Source organism: Sorghum bicolor, chromosome 9 (genome assembly GCF_000003195.3).
Source record: "Sorghum bicolor cultivar BTx623 chromosome 9, Sorghum_bicolor_NCBIv3, whole genome shotgun sequence".
NCBI classification, from domain to species: Eukaryota; Viridiplantae; Streptophyta; class Magnoliopsida; order Poales; family Poaceae; genus Sorghum; species Sorghum bicolor.
The window spans coordinates 55991646-56011009 of NC_012878.2; the positions used below are offsets into that span (position 1 = coordinate 55991646).

General features: G+C 45.0%; 4 protein-coding genes and 1 long non-coding RNA gene across 8 annotated transcripts; 2 read left to right on the forward strand and 3 right to left on the reverse strand.

Annotated features, from left to right (window-relative positions):
- On the forward strand, positions 2595-3856 carry LOC8068995 (jacalin-related lectin 19). Its single transcript, XM_002440118.2, has 3 exons — positions 2595-2724; positions 3007-3234; positions 3335-3856. The coding sequence occupies exons 1-3, from the start codon at positions 2722-2724 to the stop codon at positions 3725-3727; spliced, it is 624 nt and encodes a 207-aa protein (XP_002440163.2). The 5' UTR covers positions 2595-2721; the 3' UTR covers positions 3728-3856.
- On the reverse strand, positions 4294-6426 carry LOC110430020 (60S ribosomal protein L28-1-like). Of its 3 annotated transcripts, none has more exons than XM_021446854.1 (4): positions 6271-6426; positions 5627-5784; positions 5343-5509; positions 4294-4681 (listed from the first exon to the last, which is right to left on the reverse strand). In XM_021446854.1, exons 2-4 carry the CDS (start codon positions 5772-5774, stop codon positions 4556-4558), a joined length of 441 nt encoding a protein of 146 aa, XP_021302529.1. In that variant the 5' UTR covers positions 5775-5784; positions 6271-6426; the 3' UTR covers positions 4294-4555. The 3 variants fall into 3 exon arrangements, with proteins under 3 accessions (XP_021302529.1, XP_021302530.1, XP_021302531.1); XM_021446855.1 differs by having other exon boundaries at positions 5627-5802; positions 6271-6381; XM_021446856.1 differs by having other exon boundaries at positions 5627-5821; positions 6271-6331.
- Positions 7437-10354, reverse strand: LOC8061084. Its single transcript, XM_002441409.2, has 3 exons — positions 10154-10354; positions 8227-8309; positions 7437-7786 (listed from the first exon to the last, which is right to left on the reverse strand). Exons 1-3 carry the CDS (start codon positions 10230-10232, stop codon positions 7754-7756), a joined length of 195 nt encoding a protein of 64 aa, XP_002441454.1. The 5' UTR covers positions 10233-10354; the 3' UTR covers positions 7437-7753.
- On the forward strand, positions 10428-12008 carry LOC110430022. The gene is made up of 2 exons (XR_002447192.1): positions 10428-10853; positions 11934-12008. It is a non-coding gene; the product is annotated as an uncharacterized LOC110430022 (long non-coding RNA).
- LOC110430019 (putative aminoacrylate hydrolase RutD) lies at positions 11971-17161 on the reverse strand. Of its 2 annotated transcripts, XM_021446853.1 has the most exons (12): positions 16832-17161; positions 16404-16647; positions 15934-16016; positions 15732-15832; positions 15480-15575; positions 15308-15361; positions 14676-14824; positions 14478-14595; positions 12679-12766; positions 12537-12593; positions 12384-12467; positions 11980-12297 (listed from the first exon to the last, which is right to left on the reverse strand). In XM_021446853.1, the coding sequence occupies exons 1-11, from the start codon at positions 16938-16940 to the stop codon at positions 12385-12387; spliced, it is 1182 nt and encodes a 393-aa protein (XP_021302528.1). In that variant the 5' UTR covers positions 16941-17161; the 3' UTR covers positions 11980-12297; position 12384. The 2 variants fall into 2 exon arrangements, with proteins under 2 accessions (XP_021302527.1, XP_021302528.1); XM_021446852.1 differs by having other exon boundaries at positions 11971-12297; positions 12384-12593.

The window sequence follows — 19364 nt, forward strand, 5'->3', positions numbered from 1 at the left end:
AGCTACTATTGGGTGACTAATGGAACTAAACTATTTTAGCTTCTTTTAGTCAATGTGTTTGGAACTTTAGCTACTAAAGTGACTAAAGTTTAGCTAGCTAAAATTTAGTTGGTGGAACCAAACAGGGCCTTAATTAAAGAAAAAACAGAATCTGGGCAACGACACGATGTTCACTCTGAATCAATCAATGCTGCTACAGAAACGATCTGAATCTCTGAACCAAAAGAATTCCACGGGTGGGGTGGTACAAAGCACAGGTCAGGAACACAAACACACACAGGCAAGCAAGAAGAAGGCATCACGCGACGCATGTCGACAGCACTACGGCGGCTCTCGTTCGTCTAGGAGACATCATCAGTGGCGCAGGTTGCCGAGGAGGAGCGCGACGGCCGGGCAGAGCACGGCGGCAACGAGCGACGAGGAGACGGACGCGGCGCCGGAGGTGGGGCTCGGCGCGGGGGCGTCGGCGGCGAAGGCGACGCCGGCGAAGGCGGATACGGCGACGGCCGCGACGACGGCGGCGCGCAACATCTTGGAGGAGGCCATGACGATTTGGAAGCTAGCGAACAGAGATTTGCCTGCGCTAGCTTTTGAGCTGAGCTCGTAGGGAAATTGCAAACGATTTGTGTGTGTGTGTGTGTGTGTGAGGTCGGAGGTGGTGAGAGCGCGTGTGTTTATAGGTGGGCGGAGGAGAAGGTTTGGTGGGCCCACGTTCACAGTCTGGCTGGCCTATTTCCCATCAGCCAGCTCATAATTAGTGGCAGCCCATAATTTAGCGTAAAGTTAGAAGACTGATGGTTTTCAGTCACATAAAACCAAAGCTACAATTAGTAGCAGAGATTTTTTCTACTAATACAAGAGAATTCATAATTGTGATTTTGGGGACTTGCTTTTTTAAAATTGGCAGCCAATGCAAGAAAGTGAAAGCGCAGGATGGTCTGGGCACCAGACAGCAGTACACCTCATCAGAGAATTTGATTAGTTCTTGATAATATGAGTATCCAGCAAAGCACAGATCAGCAGAGCTTTAGGTTGCAGTACAGTCTGGTTCCATGAAACCACCTGCATGCATATCGCATACTCAATAATGAAAGAGTACAGCATAGAGACAGTACGATAATGAAAGAGTACAGCATATGGTAATTGATTCTTGACAAATTTGTATTGAACTTCTTGGAAAAGTTCAGTCTGCTCAATAATGAAAGAGTACAGCATAGAGAAGAGACGGCACGATGTCACAAAGATGGTCAATTGGAGCTACTAATAATAGTACAAACGAGGATGCCCTGTCACACAGGTATTTACTTGAAGTCACAGGCACCATAATTACTATTACTGCAAATGTGGCCAAGCATGTACCTGAAGTTTCAGGAAAAACGACAGCTACCTCTTACCTGCTTCATTAAATTTTTTTTTTCCAGACATACTACTAATTCTACAAAGGTTAGCTGTGTGTATTGTTGGCTTCTTTTGAACTTTATGCACGCTGTCAGCTAAGATTCTCCTGTTTGTTCAGTGGCAACCAACTAGTTCTCCGTAATGATTATTGGACACATGGCAAATATGTCCTTGTAGACTGTTTCACATTTCAGTATTTCATTCATACGTGCAAGTTTGGCTGACCGGATACAAATGAATATCGTGCAATTTATCAGAGACTCTGACAATTAATCCGCTCGGTTTGACTATGATATTAAGAACAAAATAATCCTAAGCAAAAGTCACCCAGGACAAGTTGTTTGTATTTCCTCTTTCTTTATTCTACTACCCCTATTCCAAATTATAAGTCATTTCAAGAATTTTGAAGAGTCAAAGCATGTCCTGACCAAAATTATAGAGAATTATAAAGATTTTTGGCAACAAATAGGTATACTATAAAAATATAATTGATGAAGAATCTAATGATACTTAGTTGGCATCATAAATGTTACTATCTTATCATATAAATTTGATCAAACTTGAAATGTTTTGACTCTTTAAGATTCTTGGAATGACTTTGTAATTTGGGATGGAGTATTCAGTGACAGTGAGATGCAAGGCACTATGTTGTGCTTAATAAGAACACTGCTGCAAAAATAAGCAGAATGAGTTGTTCTCCCTTACCAATGATGCTATCAGCTCAATGGCATCCTATTCTCCAATTTCATGATCGTCTATCAGAGAACCCATACCTTTCATGTCTGTCCCTTACTGACACACGGCATACCTAGCTTGACTAAAATGTTTCGAGTCACCATCGTTTCTTATTTTTCGAGTCACCATCTGATGTACATAGAAGTACCAAAACCTTGTGAACTTGGAGTTTAAGGGAGCAGCGCAATCGCTAGATCTTCCTTTTTTCTTGAAGGTAACTTCATAGACAGTTACCAAATATATATAGATAGAAATTTTTCAGGGGAATGCTATAATTGAACCGTAGATTATCCACAGTTTCAAGATTATTCTACGAGACTTCTCGTCGAAGAACAAAGTGCTCTTTGTGCAATATGCTTATCATTCTAGAAAGCAGTATACTCCCTAGCCCTTAGGGCATCTAATTCTGATCCTCAGCTATCCTTCCTCCCCATCCTGCTGCCACTTTAAAAGAGATACACCTTTTGTTTTGTTGTGCAATTTCATCAGTAGCTCTCTGTCTATCTATAAGCACCGTTGCTCTTGTTGCAGGACCTTTATCTGCAAATTTCACCACTTGTGCAGCTCTGAATACTCTTGGAAGGAAACATGGTACACACACATGGACTTTACTAGTATTCGGTTCGTTTGCTTTTCATTCTTGCAGTTAGGAATCATCTGAAGTTTCACATCTTTCCTGCATACCTCTGTGTGCCTATGTTCAGACATAAACTGCCGAAACTTTTTTTTCCTTTGAAATAGAGGAACTAACTAGGAAGTTCTATGATTGCCGGCCTTAACATTTTATAGAAATTATGCTACGGTCAAAGCATACAGAATTTGCTAAATTTGGAAATATCCCAAACTGATTTTCTTTTCTTTTCTTTTTGGCAGCAGCAACATCAGAGGAAGATGGTGGTGTCGAAGAAGCTGATGAAAGTTGGGCCATGGGGTGGCACCGGGGGACACCCGTGGGACGACGGCGGCCACTCCGGGATCCGCAGCATCACCATATCCTACGACCACCGGTGCATGGAATCCATCAGCGTGGAGTACGACAGGGACGGCCTGGCCGTCCCCGGCGAGCGGCACGGAGGCGCCGCCGCCAGCCACACGACTCAGGCACGTTCATGTTCACCGCCATCAGTCTGTCAGTCACAGTGACAGTGACACAGCTCAGCTGGGTTTCTGAAGTCTGAACCGTGCGCACGCTCGTACGCAGATCAAGCTGAGCTGCCCGGACGAGTACCTGACCACGGTGAGCGGGCACTACGCGCCGATCGCGCACGGCGGCTCGCCGGTGATCCGGTCGCTGGCGTTCCGGACCAACCTGAGGGCGTACGGGCCGTTCGGCGCGGCGGAGGGCACGCCGTTCTCGTTCCCGGTGGTGGGAGGCGTCATCGTCGGCTTCTACGGGAGGAGCGGATGGCAGCTCGACGCCGTCGGCCTCTACGTCGCGCCGCTGCGCCCGGAGACCACGTACGACAGGGTACAGAAGCTCGGCCTCATGGCCTACCGGGCAGTCTGGCAGCGGATCGGGACCCAGATGCAGCAGCAGCAGGATGAGCCGGTGAAAAAGGAGAACGGCAACGCGCAGATTGTTCACACGACATAAGGATGCCAACCAAAGCTTACAATCTATGCAGTCTGAATGTAAAGAATCTAGTGTGCTGAACCTGAAGTGCTTGATATGAACACTTTCGCAGAGTTTCTGTAGAAGATGGCATGATTTGAATTTTAGCTACCCCAGCTAACGGTCATGCGCGGAAGGACCCGCCAGGAATTAACGATCAACGACCTTTACACTACAGCCGGCTAAAACTAATGGTAGCGACGTCTAACAGCTCGGCTGACAATGGTTGGCCGTAACAAATCATTTCCAAGCAAGAACTCTGGCTATCCACTCAAAAAAAAACTCTTGCTATCGTTTCTGCTACGATGCTCGGTTTGGCGTCCAAGCCAACGGTTCTGCCCTAGGTCGACCGAACAACGTGGCAAGGCCTGCTACGCAAAAGGGGTAGCACGGGCGGCAAACTCTGCCATACACATTTTAAACAGTACACAACTCGATGAAGCAATTGGAGGGCTTAGTCAAATGGGGATGCAAAGCCACAATAGGCTAGACAAACATAAAAAAAAAAGCACCCGACTATCCAGTTTCAGGAACGAAACAGAATCCAATAACAGGGAGGCTAATCACAACCAGCAAAAGTTTGCAAACAAAGCAGCAATCAAGTGCCAAGCAATTTTTGACATGCAATGACACGGCAACAAAGCAGTAATCAAGAGCCAAGCAATTTTTTGTTATGAAATGACACACGGCAGCATCTTAACATGGTTTGTTCTAGTTCTAGCAAGTCTCACTTCAAGTCTCAAAACTGTTGGAACATAGATAAACATAAGCTGGGACTATGAGCACCAACAGCCCCTTGACAGAACAAGCTTAGTGCTTGGGCTGCCTGTTCTTCTTCTTGACACCAGACTTGGCAACCTGGAGGCTGCGGTACACTGAGCTCAGCCTAGCAAGAGCCGGCTTGGTCAGATCAGGCCTGTAGTAGTTGTCGCTAACCTGCATGGTGAACAAAATGCAAATTAGAATATTCAGCAATTATATGGTATACCAGCAAGTTCAAACAGGATCGGCAATCCTAGTGTAAATAAAAACTGAGCGAGTATTATTAGCAAAACTTCTCTAAAGGGGAAAAAAACGGGCCTCAATCATACAAGACTTGTGTAACCTGCAAGATCAGCTCAGAAGCCAAGTGTATCAGCTTATATTTCATCGAAGAACCAATTGATCGGTTGGTTCTCTCACAAGTTATGGCTCATCACAGCTAAACCTTGGACTAGCTATGGAACCAAATCATATAAAGATAATTTAGCTACCAACAAAAACTCACGACACCATATAAACCAACATCACAAATAACAATCTTTCAAACAAACACGTTATTTTAAAAAACAATGCTAAATAAAAAGGAACATGAAACCTCTATATCCAGAATGCAGCTCAGAAGCCAAGCGTATCAGCTTATATTTCATCGAAGAACCAGTTGATCAGTTGGTCTTCTTATTTGTTATGGCTCATCACAGCAACAGATTATTATAATAACAAAGTGTGAAAATAATATCCAATACATAAAACAAAGAGTTGTGTGTTGCCATGTATAGCATGACGAGTACTGCCAATTACCGTAGAGACAAGCATATGCATTTCCATGTGCTAGTACCTGATTTTTCACGGCCTTAGCCATCTTGCGGAACTCCTTGCGCATCACAGACTTGTGACTGAGCTTAGCAGGTGTGTTCTGCTTCTTGGTCTTGGTAGTTGAGAGGACCACAGCCGAGTCCTTTCCAGCAGCTGGCTGGATAGTCACAGTCTTCTTGTTCGCCAAGCCTAACAGAACAAAACAGCCAAAGGAGTCAGCAAAAAAGTAATTTATTATTTATATTACTAGAATCACAATGTGTTATGTATGCAGGACATCCAGAAACTTCAAAGGAAGCATCATACCAGAGTGTTTGTAGGAGTGGACGTTGTAGAGGTTGTTGGGCTCCTTGGTGAACTGCACCTTAGCATTGCCGTTGCCAAACTGCTTCACAAGGAAGGAGTTGTTCTTCCTCACAACCTGCCAGATCAGATCCCCAGGAACGGTTGCCATTTCCCTTCGCCTAAACAATCAATATGAACTGCCAAATGTGAGATTCCCTAGCAACATTAGACAAGGAGAAAAATAATCATCTGACCATATGCATAAGACATAGGATTGCAAGAGGAAGCTATAGGCAGTTTTTAGCTAGAGCTGAACATTTGACCGAGTATTTCTAAGACGGATAGCCCTACGCACATGTCTCTACCAGATCTAATTGAGCGAAGAATAGATTTAGGCCAACCTTAACACAGAACAAGTGCAAAATAAGATGCGAGGAGACTACAGCAACCTAAACAACGACGAATCATCATGTATACACTAAGCCCCACAAAACACCAGCCGAATCATACAAACACTTGGATTGGTGGTGTACTAAGCACGGTGATGACCGCTAAATCAGCATCAAGTGGAATCGCCCAAACTTTACCACGAAATACAGCCGAGAACACGCTACCGGACCTAACAAATCATCGTCGCATGCCGTGAGAGAAGCGATCTCACTTACCGGAGATGAGGTGCCGCGGCGTCGCGTTGCTCTGTTCCGGGGTTGGGATGGCGGCTGCGGGAGGCCAAGCGGCTCGGAGCCTCGCCTATTTTATACCGGGGGCGTGCTCGTAAACCCTAATTTCTAGCAGGCGCTTCATGGGCTTAGTTGGGCTGCACGGGTCGAAGCACCGGCCCAAAAGCACCTGCGCCCCCTCTCGTGCGCGCCCGATTCTCCCACAGCACATGCCCGCACGCCGGGTGCCCGGGTCTCGCACTCGCCGTTGCTGACGTGCCAATCTTCTACTACTGTTCACTATTCTACAGCACCAGTGCCGCGCGGCATGACCGCATGGGCACAGGATTGCCGACGACTCGCCGAGGTCGGAGACGTCAGGTGGGATGCGCAAGCACCATGGAGCCAGAAGCGCGGTCAACGTGACATCAGCTTACACTTCTCGTTTGGCTGATAATTCAGCTAATAAGGCCCTGTTTAGTTCCCCACCCAAAAATTTTTCATCCATCCCATCGAATCTTTAGACACATACATGAAACATTAAATATAGATAAAAAAATAAACTAATTACACAGTTTAGTTGAGAATCGCGAGACGAATCTTTTAAGCCTAGTTACTCCATGATTAGCCTTAAGTGCTACAGTAACCCACATATGCTAATGATTGATTAATTATACTTAATAAATTTGTCTTGAAGTTTCCTGACAAGCTATGTAATTTGTTTTTTTATTAGTTTCTAAAAATCTCTCCCGACATCCTTCCGACATATCCGATGTGACACCTAAAAAATTTTCGTTCCCAATCTAAACAGGCCCTAAGTTCAACCAAACAATTGCAAGACTATAAGCGCAAGCGCCTGGTCCTGCAGCTCATCACGGAGAGAATAGACACTTCGCTTAAGCTTATCAGCCGAAGCTGCCAGTCATTTAGGCCTTGTTTAGATGCTAAAAGATTTTAGATTAAACTACTGTAACTTAGGATCAAAAGATTTGTCTCACAATTTACAGGTAAACTGTGCAATTTATTTTTATTTTCGTCTATATTTAATGTTTCATGCATATGCCGAAAGATTCGATGTGACGAAAAATCTTTTAAAAACTTTTCGGTTTTTGAGGTGAACTAAACAAGGCCTTAGTAGTATTTTTCTCTCACAACAAATCAGCCAACAATACTTTCTGAATGTATATTTTTCTCGAGAAATATGGTAACAACGAACTGATAAACACAGTTCAAAAGATATTGATGACATTCTATCAACCTTTGTAGGAGAAAAATTTTCCAAAACTGTCACACTGCAGTACATGATTCAGGTACAATGATTATTCCGCGGACACCATCTAGAGTTGAAGACCATGACTGGGAGATCCTTCCAATCTGGTCGCCATCTAGAGTTGAAGACCATGACTGGGAGATCCTTCCAATCTGGTCGCCAGAAAACATGGGGAAGAAATGTGGCACAACATTGACATAAGAAAACAATGCAAGTTCACTACTTTTTCTTGCCGGTGACACCTGCAACCACCTGCAAAAGTAACAAAAGATTTAAACCTTGTCTCACCCATTTTCAATCACACGATAACAGCATCTAACCGCCTGAGGGAAATACTTTTGGTTTCATTGTTCAAAAGGAGATCAACATAATGGCAAGTCCCCAAGTTAGCAACACAAGGATGCAATTATGCAACACAAAGTAACAATAAATGCCCTCGACAATTTACTCTGAGCTACCAGCACATTTAGAGCTCATTTATGGGACTTTTTTCAGACAGGTTAGTTTGAAGTGACCAGATTATAGGGAGTAACTGAAGATGAATAGGAAATTTATTTGCTAAGGAAATAAACATTCTGAATTAGGAAATGATGACATATATTGAGTGGAAGCAATGTTTATCGTTTATATGATCTTGAAAATAACACGCATAAAACAACCAAAAACAAATTGAATCGCAGTAAATTACATACATCATTTAGAGGTGGTGGAGGAACTTTCTCTGCGGTCTCCCATGAATCCAGGATTGGCCGGACAACTGCTGGAAGAAAGAGACCTGAAATTGCACATTATAAGGTTAGTTGAAATAGTTTGGCAGAATAAAAACCAATAGCAGGTTGCTAACTTTTCCCCAAATAGATAATTCCAAAGGTTCAGGCAGGCAACTCAGAAAACTTAGGAACCAAGTTTGTTTGTGTGTTCATAGAATCAATAAAAATTGCTCGTTTCTTTCTGAAATGTCAACACCACTCCCTATCCGTTTGTCCCCTACTAATCGCTGAAAAGTGTCAAATTGCACAATAACATTTTCGGTCATTTGTCATGACCATAGCAGGCCCACTACTTAAATTGCGATGTTCTATGCTTGATATTTAAAATGGGGTTCACACAGTGTGCATTCGATCTCATTGCTTTTAGGCTGAACGTTTCCAGGTAGAAACTATGTGAGAAGAATTGAGTGCCTAGTGCTTATGATGCCCTATAAATTTGAACAACAGTGGTAGCCAGCAAAAAGTTACCCAGTTGCCACACAAAATTGTCAACCTGAGATGCACCTGTCACGTGACCAGCATGTTTAGGACTTTAGGGTAGGACAATGCTACTTGATCAAACTTGATAGCAAGGGATCGTGAATAACAAACTCAGGCAATCTGTTGGTCTTAAGAATATACAACGGTATAAAAAGGTTAGATTCAAATAATATACACAAACTTTTCTAGCCTACAACGCCAAAAGTTTCTCTTAATCATGGACAATTTAGGTGCATTCGGCATTCTCAGAAATAAACATAAGTACCCAATCAGACAAGAAGTTAAAAGTAAACTTGACAGAGCTATTCCTTGTACTATCCAAGTGAATGGATCCACAATGCAGAGTTCATATATCATGAGGCCTTAACACCTTTTTTGGTATGCATTAGCCAATTTCTACAGGTTATATTGATTTTCAATCTCAATTTGTTATTGGTAGAGACCACTTTGCTGGCTATCAAATCTTTTCAAATGCCATTAAAGTTCATAACACATACCCTAATGCTTTCTACCTCTACAAGCAAAACAAGCATTCACATTTTGAGACAATTTTGGAGGAAGATGAAAAACTTAGGATAACCATATTTTGGAGGGAGAAAATAAGATCTCTTATGGCCATCATCTGTGCCAACAAACTACATTGGATTTCACATACAACATTTTCAGGCAAACCAGAAATGGGCATTTAAAAAGTGAAGGACAAAGGTTGTCACATTGAGCTGAAAGCGGTCTGGCATTGTAAGTAATTTTGGTTTGTCCTAAGTCAAACTTCTCTAGCTTCGACTAAGTCTATCTATAGAAAAAAGCACAAATATTTACAACATCAAATTAATTCATTAGATACACAATTAAATATATTTTGATAATGAACTTATTTGACATTGTAGTTGTAGATGTAGATGTTATATTTTCCTATAAACTTGGTCAAAGTTAGACAATATAAATCGATTTACAATTTGGAATGGCCGAAGTACTAGTTGGCACTGCAGTCAACTATCTTGGATGGGAAATGGAACAGATGAATCTTTGTACTGAGCAGGGAAATGTATAGCTTGTCAGTTATGAAAAATAGACGAATCATGTGTCAATGGCCATAGGAGCAGAGCTACTGAAAAGTTGAATTTGTATCAGTGCCTGAGATTTAGAATACTGGATCTAACGAATAATACCAATAGCAAGTGAGATTTGAGAAGGCCACCCAAATGGAAACCCCCGCCTACAAGTTCCTAGAAATAACCTGCGGTCGCAGACCTAGCCCTACAGAGTCAACCAGAACTAAGCCAAGGCACACCAAAAGCAAGGGACCCTGCGCCCCCAAGGGCGCGCGCGCATCTAGTAGGGTTTGCGAAGGGGAAAGAAGGGCGCGTACCGAATCCGGCGATGAGACAGGAGGCCGCGACGACAGGCTCCTTCACGACGAAGATCTTGAGCTTCTCCATCACGGCCATGGCTGCCGCTTCTGCTCCCACTCCTCCGCTTCGCCTTCGCCTAGCTCGCCCACCGCCGTCGCTGGAGACGAGAGGAGAGAGAGAGGAAGACAAGTCAGTGCTCTCGTCCGATCTGTGGACGTGGGCCCGTCATGTCTTGTGCCGAGAGACTTCCACGCCCGGCCCATCTACGACCGTAGCCCAGTGGGCCTGATCCATTTTGTTGTTGGGCTGAGGCCCATACTGATGGCCGTAGGCCGAGCGGAGAATACGATGGGCTCACGGCATATTCGGAGTTGCCGGTCGGAATATTCCTGGCGCGCGCGCGAATATTTCCCCGGGGCGAGCGAATCTACCGTCGCTGCGCCGCTTTCTCGCGCTCGCCTTTTCCTTGGACCGCACGCACGGCACGGCCACCCTTCTCCTCTCCTCTCTTCACCTACCTATTCTCTTGCTCGGCGCGCGTAGGAGAGGAGAGGCACTTCTTCTTCGTTCTTCCTCGCCGTCGTCTTCCTCTCCATGTCGGCATGTGTCTTGCTCGACACCGGCGGTACCGTGGCCCATGGGTCGTCGCCGGACGCCGGGCACCAGCAGGCGGCCGGCATCGAAGCTGTCAACCATGATTTTTTTTTTTTACCAAAGGTTAGTACCCCGCACTACGTACGTCTCGCGCCTGGAGCATCAATTCAAGTAAATCTTTTTAATTATGAGATGAGTTTGCATGGTGTTCGTGTTCGTGCTTTGGTCCTCTGATGAAATCCTCTCGTTAGATACGTCTGCAGCACACCATGATATGATGCAATAATCGTTCGCCAAAAATTATGCGTGGTTTTACTATTCTTTTATTCGTCTGGTTATGTTTTTCGCCTGACGCCATAACATCTAAGCTGCCTTTTAGTTTGCCGGTTGCGCGCGGACTCTGATTCAATTCAGAATTCAGAGTCGGACGAACCTTGACAAATAGTAAAATGGAAGCCGCATGGGCAGCAGCTCTCGATCAACTCATCAGCATAAGAATGCACACACGACCACCTTCCTTTCCTTGCACGGGAGGCCGCCGTCTCTTATTAACCAGGTCACACACAGCGCGGTTCATGCAGATGAGATGAGGCAGATGAGAGAGACCTGCAATGAAATAACAACAGGACAAGGAAGACGGCCAGGCGAGGTGGGGGTCTCTACTATTAGGAAGCTCATTTTCGCCATCGAGTCGAGTTAATCCTCAACCCTATTACGTGAACACTGAGTGTTGTCAGATAACTACATCAGACGTGTCACTGGATGGTCCGCGGGGTAGCAGAGATAACCGATAAAGGACGAGCGCGACATTTCAGGGTTTTTTTTCCGGCGTGGTTCTCCAGCTAACTGAAGGCTGAAGCTAACGTGTCCTGGAGAAACGCTCAAGGCCTTGCCGCCGGACAACCAGTCTGTGCCGAGCAGGACAAAGGTTTAGGGTTTTCGCCAGTGAAAGACAGAAGAGGCAAATGGTGTCATCATCATCAACGCCTGCGCACTGGCCCTGGTATTGCTTCACAGCGGTCCGACTGGATCCTGGTCCTGACTCCTGAATATCCTGGTGTTACACGTTGTGCCGTCGTTGTGAAATCCAGTTTTGCGGCTGTCATTCTCGTTCTCTTTTTCAGCTTTACGCTAGTATAGAGTATTTGCGAAATGTATTGCAGCATCTGCACGCTCGCATTGATCTCTTTGTATGCCTTGCAGGAAAGAAAATGTCCAGAGGTTTTGTACCACGAGGAAATAAGCAACGTAACAAAGAATCGATTTGAAATCTCGGTATGATACAGGAGCATGGTGGACAGCACCAGCGCAGCAAGTTACAGGTACTCTTACAGGTACAGGTACATACACCAACCGTGCCCTTAGACACTTCTGTCCAGGCGCGCACTGTTTTTCTCAATGTTTCTGTCTCGTATTATTCTGCTATCAGGAGCAGGCCTTTCGTCAGAACAGTTTATATCTGTTGGAGATGGTACTCTAAAATCATCATCTCCGAGGTACCGGGGAGAAGTGAAAGTATCATCTCGACTCCCACAAGGTCTCGAGAATAGTTTACATGCCTTCGGATCTGCATATCAGAGGAAGTTCAGTAAGTGCAAAGCCGTGTTTTCGCAGGTATTGCAAGGGAGGGAGCAGGATGGATATCCTTTTTACCTTATGACTCAACTGCTGCAACCCTTACTGGCTTCATTACCTTTACAATGTTCCTCATGTGCTCAAACCCCATGACTATCACCCCTATGAGATAAAGAAAGCTTAGTTGCAGCTTGCCAAGCAAGTTATAGATTGCTACGGCAGCATTTGCACCTTCATCTGTTTGCATCGTGACGGTAATGGGTCTCGCAGAAATGAGTGCCCCGGTTTCTGATGAGGAGGCAGCGTAAGAGGTTTGCTCCAGAACATTTAGCCTTGAAGAGAAATCGGAGATGTTTAGTCTTCTTAAGCTTACCCGATATGTTCTCAGGCTGGGCTGACCACTCTTCAGGTTTCATCGCAGATTTGGTGGCCTTTATCAAATCCATAAGTGCATTGTTCACCTGAAATTCATAGAAGGCTACATGAGTTCCTACTGTGCTTTTCATGTAGACTGTGAACAAGCGAGAAAAGGAAACATCAGAAAGCTCAATGAGATGAAATAAGAGCCATGGAGAAGATAACCATGCCAATGGCACAGCACCCTAGTTCTAGTTGGTTTGCTCTCAACTTATCTGCGTATAAAGATATAATATGCTGATCAATTGTTTCAGTGTTTCTTAAAGTCCTTTGAAGTGTATTTATTACTGTCCAAATATTCTCCTAATTATCCATAACTTGAGTATGTGAAGGCATACATATTTATGGTATTTTAAAAAAAAACAGGTAAGAGAGGTGCTTATTATATTGAAGAAAATATTTAACAGTTGATATGATAAAGCAGTTGAACACAGACTTGGCGAAGTCTACATATTCACTACAACGAATTCAGTTTGCAACTCCACTGCACTGCTTGGAAAATTCCTAGCAGCAAATGGCATGGTTGCTTGGTTAGTACTTAGTACAAAGTTGTATGCTTAGTTCATGCTAAGCACATGCCTCGATACTTGAGACAACTTGATTTCAAATACAACATTTGGCAATCTAATGGATACTATAATTCTGTTTTTCTCTACTAGACCTAGCAATGGAGAACAGTTATCTTCAAAAGCATTGTATTGTGTTGCATGTTTGGTTAGGATCAATGATGCTTTCAGATAACTGCAACGTCTGTTGTCATCTTAGTTCACTCAGGAAAAAAATATATGAAAGTAGTTTGGTAGACAAGAGTTGAGAATTAGAAAGCTCAAACTTCTCAGGAACCTTGCAGACAGCTAATAGCTTTTGATGTTATCTTTGTTGGCCAGGAATTTTGGGATTTTCCACCACTATGCAACATTTAATAAGAAATCAAGCAGTCCTCCCTAGTATTTAAGTGGCACTTTTTGCTGTTTTATCAGAGTCCCGCACTTTACCTCATCTAGTCTTGGTCTTTCATGGTTCTCCAGATGTGCAACATGCTTGAGCATGTGATAAGCCAGTAAGAAATATACCTAGAATCCTAGATACTTGAGGCAACGTGGTTTCATTATAACTTTTGGCAACCTACTGGATCCTATGATTCGTTTTTTCATGCTAAACCTAGTAATGGAGAACAGCTGCCTTCAAAAGTACCATGTATTATGTTCTGCTTTTCCGTGCTAAACCTAGTAATGGAGAACAGCTGCCTTCAAAAGTAACATGTATTCTGTTCTGCTTTTCCGTGCTAAACCTAGTAATGGAGAACAGCTGCCTTGAAAAGTAACATGTATTCTGTTGCACATTTAGGTGATGAATGATGCTTTCAGATAACTGAGATGTGTCATCTTAGTTCACTCAGCAACTCTGATATTCTGTTGCACGTTTAGGTTTAGGTGATGATGATGCTTTCAGCTAACTGAGATGCCTGGTGTCATCTTAGTTCTCTCAGCAACTCTGGAATATATGCAAAAGTTGCAACAAAAAATTCTCATCCAGTGCCCCTTCCTAGATTGGTTCGAGAAAATTTAGTGTTAACTAGCTCAATTTTGAGAAACTTGCAGAGAACCAGTTTTTTATGTCACCTTCATTGGTCAGCAATTTGGGGGCGGGGGGGGGGGGGTTCAGTTAAAGCAAATAAGCAAAACAATCAATCACATCAATGTCCTCAATATTTCAGTAGCACATGTTGCTGCTTTTTGAGAGTTCGCAGTTTACCTCATCTGGTCTTTCATGGCTCACTAGATGTGCACCATGAAGTTCTACCATTCTTGCAACAGGAAGAAGCCTTTCTGCTAGACGTTTTGCATGGCACAATTGTGCAATAATATCATACCTGAAATTTATAATGTAAGCCACATGAAATGGATGTGTACTATTCTCCGAACAAGAATATCCACTGTTAACAAAACTAACCTTCCATGAATAACTGAAACTAGAAAACCAGCAGATCGTATTGTATCTAGTTCCTTAGTAGTCATATTGTGAGTCCAGCATGCATTGACTTGCCCTTCAAAACCACAATTAGATTGCATCCCTGTAGATGATATGCCCTTCACATATTCCTGAAAACAAACACGGTACGATGAACCTTCCTTTAATAGGTCGACACATGTATCTTGTCTTCATTTTAGTGTATACCTACTAGTATGTTTATATTCTAAAGAGGGTATGCAAAACACAAGACCATATATTCACAACAAAACACCAGTTTAGGAATAATCACAACAAAAGCTGACCAAGTCAAAATCACATAATCCAAGGGTATGGGACATATACGCAGTTATATTCTAAAAGGGTATGCACAACATAGAACCAAATTCACAACAAAAGATGGCCTATCGAAAATCACATAATCCAATGGTGTGGGACAGCTGAAAAATAATGTCATGCAAATGCAAGTTTTCAATGTGTAAAATAACAAGTCATCCAAAATCCCAAATCAATGTCTCATGAGAGAACATTACATATCACATATGCCAATCTAGAAGATACATCATCATCAGCAGACTGTTACAAAGCAACATCAGAAATGTGATATCACTCACTTGATAGAGGACCATTCTTCTAGTAACTGACCCAACAGTCTCCTCAAGGTATTCCTGCATAGTTGCATTGTTAAAATAAAACATATCAACAGTGATGCAGTGAACCTCAAAAGATAAAAACTAATTTTTCATCAAACAGGGAATGATGGTGGATGCATTATTAGTCCCTTACCTTCGTATAATGTGTTTCCAAGTCCACAAGAGCTCTTTCCTCTGGAGTTTTTGCCCTTAAGAAACGGAATGCAAGAGATAGCATCTGCCCATCTAGCTACAGAAGCAGAGAGAAAAACTTAACTCAGTGCCAGGGATAGTCGAAAATTATAATTAGTCCCTCTATGTAGCATTTCCTTTGCATTTCGCAACATTGAGCGTGTTCAGTTGCACAAATATTGTATGCAATATGCAAATACCAGAACTTCAGTACCTTCGGGAAGCATTGAAAGCCACCTCCAGTAACATTAAGCAATGCCAGCGAACATAGCCTGTGAGGTGCCATTGCCGCTAGCTTGCAAGCAATCATGGCACCTGATTGCCCAGAGATAACAGGGTCAATGCCTAAAGCTCACAAATTTCAAGAACAGAGTCCCAAAATTGAAAGACACGCAAGAAAAAAAAAAAGGACTTGCCCATGGAGTGGCCAAAGACGTGAGCTTTCTTCCACCCCAAATGATCCATCAAGGCCAAGGCATCCGTCGCCATGATTGCCGTCCTGCCAGATATGAGAGAACACGTTTGAAATCAAATACTCATGAGACCCACCGCCAATTTTGACTTTTCCTACACATGAATCATATCTTCCCCATCACGTTCACGCGGAAATGAGTGATTCCCGTCTCTCTTTCTTCCCCATCACTCATTTCCTCGTGAAAGCTATTGTGCCAGGACGCGAGTGAAATGTGGAATCTCTCGTCGAAAGCTACATGCAGCTGCTGTCGTCCACCAGATCCCCATGTACGGTCCTTCTGGACCGCAAGGGGAGGAAGCAATCATGTGGTATCTACCGAACGGTACGGCCCACCGATCGTTCCGGCCATTGCAATTTGCAAACGACGACGGGGAGGGAGGATTTGGATCTGCTGGAGGAGGGGATACTCACGAGTAGTAGGATTTGTTGGGGAGCACGGAGCTGCGGCCGACGCCTCGGTTGTCGAAACAGCAGACCTCGATGCCATCGCCGCCGCCGGCGGCCTCGTCCGCTTCCGCGGGGGCCGCCTCCGCCGCTCCGGCCGCGCCGACACCGGCCTCCTCGTCCGGCCGCACGGCCTCGTCGTCGGCGGGCTCCAGCGACCCGGTCAGCCCCTTTATCTGCGGGCCCCACGAGTCGTGCGTCCCCGCCAATCCTTTGATTCCGACCCAAACCAAACACACAAACAAACCGTTTCCCATCTCAGCGAAAAGCGCAACAAGGAACCCAAAAAGTAATCTTTATTACTGCTACTACATGAGAAAAGAGGAAAAAGGAACAGGATTCCTCCTCCTCCTCCTCCCGATCGAGGTCCGGGGGAGATCGGCGTGCGTGCGTACCGATGATGAGGAGCACCTTGGTCGCGCCGCGGCCGTAGCGGCGGTAGAAGAGGCGGACGCCCTCCCACTTGTCGCCGTCGGCGTAACTGCCCACCTCGCAGTAAGGCATTGCTGCTCGCCGGCGACTCTCCTACTCCTGATTCAGCAAGCGCGTCTCGTTCTCGTTACCGCCGCCGCGCGCGGTTGGTTTTTGGCTTTGACCGTTTCGAGGGGGATTCGGTCCGGGAATGGAATGGGCGGGGAGGCGAGGCGTCGTTGCCTGGAAGGCAGCTGGAAACGAGGAAATGCGCAGAGGAAAAACGAGGGGTTGGGGGGAGAGCGGAGGCGGAGCTGCGGAGGAAAAGGCCGGTTATTTATAGCCGCCGGAGTCGGAACGGGCGCCGCGGCGCGAGGGGGAAAGGAAAAGAAGGCGCGGGAGGGGCGGCCCGACGGGACGGGCCGTCCGGAGCCGGGAACACGTGGACGGATGGCGCGGGCGGATATGAGCGGGACGGAGACACGTCGGCGCGTCGCCGTCGGCTGAGTCAAACCGGCCGTGCCGCGAGGATAAATTATGGATGGGTCTGAGGTCCATGTTTTTTGGGAGGGCAATTTTATTTCGTCTGTTCGCCGGCTTTTTCGTGCCTGCCGATTTGGACTGGATAATGAAGCGAGTAGCGATTGGAACGCGGTATTGTATCGTGCTTTTGCAGTCTCACAAGTCACGAGCGTGATTATTCACAAAAAAAAAAAGTCACGAGCGTGATCGTGCTGTGACTGAACGACCGGTGAGTGCTGCCGAGTCCTGTTATTCTGGAACAGAGGGAACCGGTTACGTTGGACATTTGGACGGCCAGCTTTCAGCCTTTCACAGCGGTCAGGAGCTGATCATGCCCTCTGCGTCATTCGTCGAAATCTGTTTGTCTTATAAGTTGTATTCTTTTTTGCTAATTAGCAGTATTTATCTCATAAAAACTCAATAAACAGTATTTTTTTAATTATGATTTTTCAGATAAGCAAAGAGGCTCTAAGTTTTTTAGAGAAGTGGACAAAAGGAAACTTGTGAAAATGCAGGTCGGAAGTTCAGGTTCTTAATCAAAGAAAGCAAGCTGAGGTCTTGATTGCTCAACGATTACAGTATAAAGCTCAATAGGATTCATTATATGTATATTTGCTTCTACATGTAAATGCTAATTTCTACACGTATGTTTTTTTTCGCCCTGTTCACTTGAATTTATCAACAGTAGCGATCGGCGTCAGCAGACAATTCAGCAAGCCAAATTCCAGCCTTCAACGCTTCTAGCATCGCTCGGGCCTTGTTTAGTTCCGAAAAGTAAAAAGTTTTCGGTACTGTAGCAATTTCGTTTGTTTGTGATAAATATTATCCAATCATGGATTAACTAGGATCAAAAGATTCGTCTCGTGATTTACAGCTAAACTGTGTAATTAGTTTTTGTTTTCGTCTATATTTAATGTTTCATGCATGTGCCACAAGATTCGATGTGACGGGAAATCTTGAAAACTTTTTGGTTTTCAGGGTGAACTAAACAAGGCCTCGCTCTCCCTCCGTTCATCAGTCCATACCACAGTTTGGAGTCTGGAGACCCGGTCCAGCCCCGGGCGCTGTTGAGTGCCGGGCAAACCGCACGCGGTACGCGTGCGTGCGTGGGCGCATGGCCGCAGGCACACAGTGCGCGCTGACTCGGCTGTCCGATCGGATGGGAGGCGCGCGCCGGGCGTCGCCGCCCCCGGGGCCCCGCGCACCGTCCCTGTCGTCGGCTGCGGCCGCACCTGGGCCCGGCGTGGCCGCTCGGTGCCGCCCCCGCGCTCGGTGGTGGTGGTGCTGTTGTTGGTAGCTGCTTCCGCTCAGCACCGGCACGGGTGCGCGGGCGCGGTGATCCATCAGACGCACACTACCATCGGCCTGACGCGAACCACCGGCCGTCCATGACGGATACCTTTCGCTCCGCTCTGTTTCTTGCTAAACCTTTTTGTACACGTGCCTCGTGTCGGCATCGGAGATCACCCGAACACCCACCGAATCGTGGGAATTCTCTTTCAGGACTGCAGGGGATTGTGACCGAGAAGGAAGGAATCCAGTCATCCGGATCCGTTCTGTTCAGGTGTGTGTACAGAGATAGGGGCTACAGTCTAGAGTGTCTGGAATTGTTTCTTCACTGGCCTTGTTTTTAGATAAAAAAAATTTAAATTTTGCTACTGTAGCACTTTCCAGAGAGCCCCGCACGAACGTGGCCTGCGCACAGCCTCCTGTGCCGTTGCTGCTCTATGTGAGGTCGCGTCTATTGGTGCCACGTCCGAGTGGTGGATTTAATCTAAGAGTACAGATAAAAATAATATAGTTTATCAACATGAACATAACATAATTAGATTACTAAACGATAATAATATAGTTGTGAATATAGAGTGTTGAGACTGTTGTATGGACTGAGCAGACTAACAATTATATATAACAATGTATTATACATATACATATTATTAAAGGTTATATATACTAAATGTTTTTCAAGAAACTTTGGGAGGACATGCTACTATT

What these genes read in the sequence shown, in the direction of transcription:
- LOC8068995 (XM_002440118.2), top strand. An exon ending in CCGCCAGCCACACGACTCAG is followed by an intron (nt 3,235 to 3,334) that starts GCACGTTCATGT and finishes GCTCGTACGCAG; the next exon opens with ATCAAGCTGAGCTGCCCGGA.
- LOC110430019 (XM_021446852.1), bottom strand. Translation starts at nt 16,940, where the DNA reads ATGCCTTACTGCGAGGTGGGCAGTTACGCCGACGGCGACAAGTGGGAG. An exon ending in TGGAAACACATTATACGAAG is followed by an intron (nt 15,362 to 15,479) that starts GTAAGGGACTAA and finishes GCAACTATGCAG; the next exon opens with GAATACCTTGAGGAGACTGT. An exon ending in GCCATGAAAGACCAGATGAG is followed by an intron (nt 12,767 to 14,477) that starts GTAAACTGCGAA and finishes TATGAATTTCAG; the next exon opens with GTGAACAATGCACTTATGGA.
- LOC110430020 (XM_021446854.1), bottom strand. Translation starts at nt 5,774, where the DNA reads ATGGCAACCGTTCCTGGGGATCTGATCTGGCAGGTTGTGAGGAAGAAC. An exon ending in CCACTCCTACAAACACTCTG is followed by an intron (nt 5,510 to 5,626) that starts GTATGATGCTTC and finishes TTGTTCTGTTAG; the next exon opens with GCTTGGCGAACAAGAAGACT. An exon ending in CTAAGGCCGTGAAAAATCAG is followed by an intron (nt 4,682 to 5,342) that starts GTACTAGCACAT and finishes TTCACCATGCAG; the next exon opens with GTTAGCGACAACTACTACAG.
- LOC8061084 (XM_002441409.2), bottom strand. Translation starts at nt 10,232, where the DNA reads ATGGCCGTGATGGAGAAGCTCAAGATCTTCGTCGTGAAGGAGCCTGTC. An exon ending in CTGTCTCATCGCCGGATTCG is followed by an intron (nt 8,310 to 10,153) that starts GTACGCGCCCTT and finishes GTGCAATTTCAG; the next exon opens with GTCTCTTTCTTCCAGCAGTT. An exon ending in CTCCACCACCTCTAAATGAT is followed by an intron (nt 7,787 to 8,226) that starts GTATGTAATTTA and finishes TTACTTTTGCAG; the next exon opens with GTGGTTGCAGGTGTCACCGG.